At 39.3% G+C, this 2770-nt stretch overlaps 1 protein-coding gene across 1 annotated transcript in view; it reads right to left on the minus strand.

The window, feature by feature from the left end:
- il15ra (interleukin 15 receptor subunit alpha) overlaps nucleotides 1-2132 on the minus strand; it is a 19205-nt gene extending 17073 nt beyond the window's left edge. Inside the window, exon 1 of the mRNA XM_037696218.1 lies at nucleotides 2030-2132. Within this exon, the coding sequence (XP_037552146.1) occupies nucleotides 2030-2102 (73 nt within the window). The 5' untranslated portion in view covers nucleotides 2103-2132. The remainder of the gene's footprint in view (nucleotides 1-2029) is intronic.
- Nucleotides 2133-2770: the final 638 nt, after the last annotated feature.

The following is a 2770-nucleotide window of genomic DNA, read 5'->3' on the forward strand; positions in this document are numbered from 1 at the left end:
GTTCAGCATGAGGGAAGAGGCGCCTTTAGCTTTTTAGCTAGAGAGCCTGTATTTTGTGCTGCTAGCTTAGTGCTATGTCAGTGCCAGGTGGGGAGGCAAGTTTGGTTTGGTAGGCGGGGTGCTCAGTTCTGTTGATGGGGTGGGACACCCCGCTTGTATAATGATGGGGAAACACTGAACACGTTCATTCAGGTCTGCTCCGATCACCACTCTCTCCTCCCTGGGAATATTCTCTATCACTTCATCCAGATCTTTACAAAATGTATCCTTCTCCTCCACATCACATCCAACCTGTGGAGCATAACCACTGACGATGTTTAACATCAGACCTTCTACTTCTACCTTCAGACACATCACCCTATCTGACACTCTTTTCACCTCTACTATCTTTACTAACTCCTTCCTCAGGACCACCCCTACTCCATTTCTCTTTCTATCCACACCATGGTAAAACAGTTTGAACCCTGCTTCGATGCTGCGAGCCTTGCTGCCCTTCCACTTGGTCTCTTGGACACATAAAACATCTACCTTCCTTCTCTGCATCATGTCAGCCCGCTCTCTACCTTTGCCTGTCATTGTCTCCACATTAAGAGTTGCCATCATCAGTCTGACTTTCTTCTTCTCCCTCTGTCTCCTGATATGTTTCCCTCGTCATGGTCTTCAAATAACAGTAGCACAATTTCTGCCGGCACCCTGTTTGTCAACAGCACCGATGGCAGTTGTATTTAACCCAGACCTCGACTGATCCGATACAGTGTTGTTTAGATGAAGTCGCATGTTAGTTTTGGCAGAAGTGTTTTAGATCAGATGCACTTCCTGACACAACCCTCATCATTTACCCGGGCTTGGGTCCGGCACAAAAGATAAACTGGCTTGTACTCCCTAGTGGCTGATTGAAAAGCTATTGTCATATAGACCCTTTTCTTAAACTAAAGTTTTAGTCAGAGTCAGAGTTTCTTTATTGTCATTCGCACCTCATGTTGTACATGTGGTGGAGTGAAATTATGTACACAGGGTCCCAGTTACATCCAACAATAAAATGTATAAGAAAAACAGTAATAACATCTAAGATATGAACTAAGAAAAACATCAACTAAATATACACTAAGCACTCATAACATAAAAACATTGAACATGAGTCTGTGTGGGCGGATGTGCACGCATGAACACAGCAACATTGAAACAGATCAGCAGCAACATGAAACAGATCAGCAGCAACATGAAACAGCTCAGCAGCAACATGATGTGGTTTTTCACAGTGATTATTCTGATTAGAGATTCATGAGTCTAACAGCCTCAGGGTAGAAGCTGTTCCTCAGTCTAGTGGTTCTACACTTAATGCTCCTCAACCTCCTTCCTGAGGGGAGTGGGGCAAAAAAGTGTCCATCAAATCACTCTTCAATGCTTTCTGGAATCTCAGTTTAAAAAAAATAAATAAAAAAAAGTTTAGGCTGCTATAATATTTTTTAAATGAAAGTATGGTAAAACCCAAACTGTAGCTTAAATCATTTTCTACAAAAAAACAAACAAACAAAAAAAATCATAGTGCAGTTGAAACCTGGTAAAAAAAAAATATACACGCAGAATATGTGTCAGAAATGTATAACAATTACAAAAAATGTGAAACATTTTATTTTAACAGCTGCTTTAACAGCTTTGCCCTTTATAGCTGACTATAGTATGATTAAATGCAGTAGCACTTAAAAGTTTATTGATTAAACTTTAATTTTATTCTTAATTATGCCTAGATTAATAGTCTTCATTATGATACATTTTTGTTACAGATTAGAGATTTAAAAAAAAAAAAAAAAAAAAAACATTAAAAGCTTCTTTGTAAACTAGAAATCTCCAGATATGTGTGGTTTATTTCGTTAGTTTGCACTTGAAATGATGTACGTATATAGGTCTTTTCGCATGCGTCTATAATAAATAAATAAGTCACATCCTGTAAATAAATAAGTCACATCCTGTAAATAAATAAGTCACATCCTGTAAAAAGATGATAAGTTTCTGTTTCGCTCATTCTTACCGTCGCTGGACGGACTCGTTGTTCCGATCAGGCAAAGCATCAGAACACGAACGAGGAATCGACCCAGATCCATCTGACTGCTCTGACTGAACTAAACCATGTCCCCCGTTTAGACCCCGACCATATTCTGCCTCCCGTCTCCTACGAGTGGGCTGGGACCAAACACTTTCACTTTCAATCATCTACATATTATTACGCCCTATGAATACGCCTGTTATAACTCTTGAGCGCTTGAAGTCGCTCTCGTTTAAAACGCCATGTTTGTAGTTTTTTTTAATTGATGTGGCCTCATTAAAAACTCTTCCTGCCACGCCTCCTGGAGCAAACTTGCTACTCTCCGGTAGCTCGTTGTTTAAAGCATAGATATCATATAATCACTAGATACAGCATTGACCGCTATCGCCTATTGGCGCTGACGAGCTGTAGGGCCGCCATCTTGGAACGGTCGACCGCTCCACTCAGTGTAGCCTGTTTGTCAGGAGCAATGAAGTATTTGCGCATTTAATCCGTCAGAGCTGAATACTAAACTCATTCTCACGATTTTCTCCTCTGTAAATCTCAGGAGTACAGCCATTAAAGATGAACACATGGTTCAGTGTATTTAAATATTCTTGGTGGGGTTAACATTAACACGAATAAAATATTCTTATGACACATTTGCAAAACACACAGTCAATGATACATTTTTATTAAGATATATATATATATATATAGATAGATATATATATATATAGATAGATA

Source organism: Nematolebias whitei, chromosome 22 (assembly GCF_014905685.2).
Source record: "Nematolebias whitei isolate Nwh7 chromosome 22, NemWhi1, whole genome shotgun sequence".
In the NCBI taxonomy this organism is placed as follows: domain Eukaryota; kingdom Metazoa; phylum Chordata; class Actinopteri; order Cyprinodontiformes; family Rivulidae; genus Nematolebias; species Nematolebias whitei.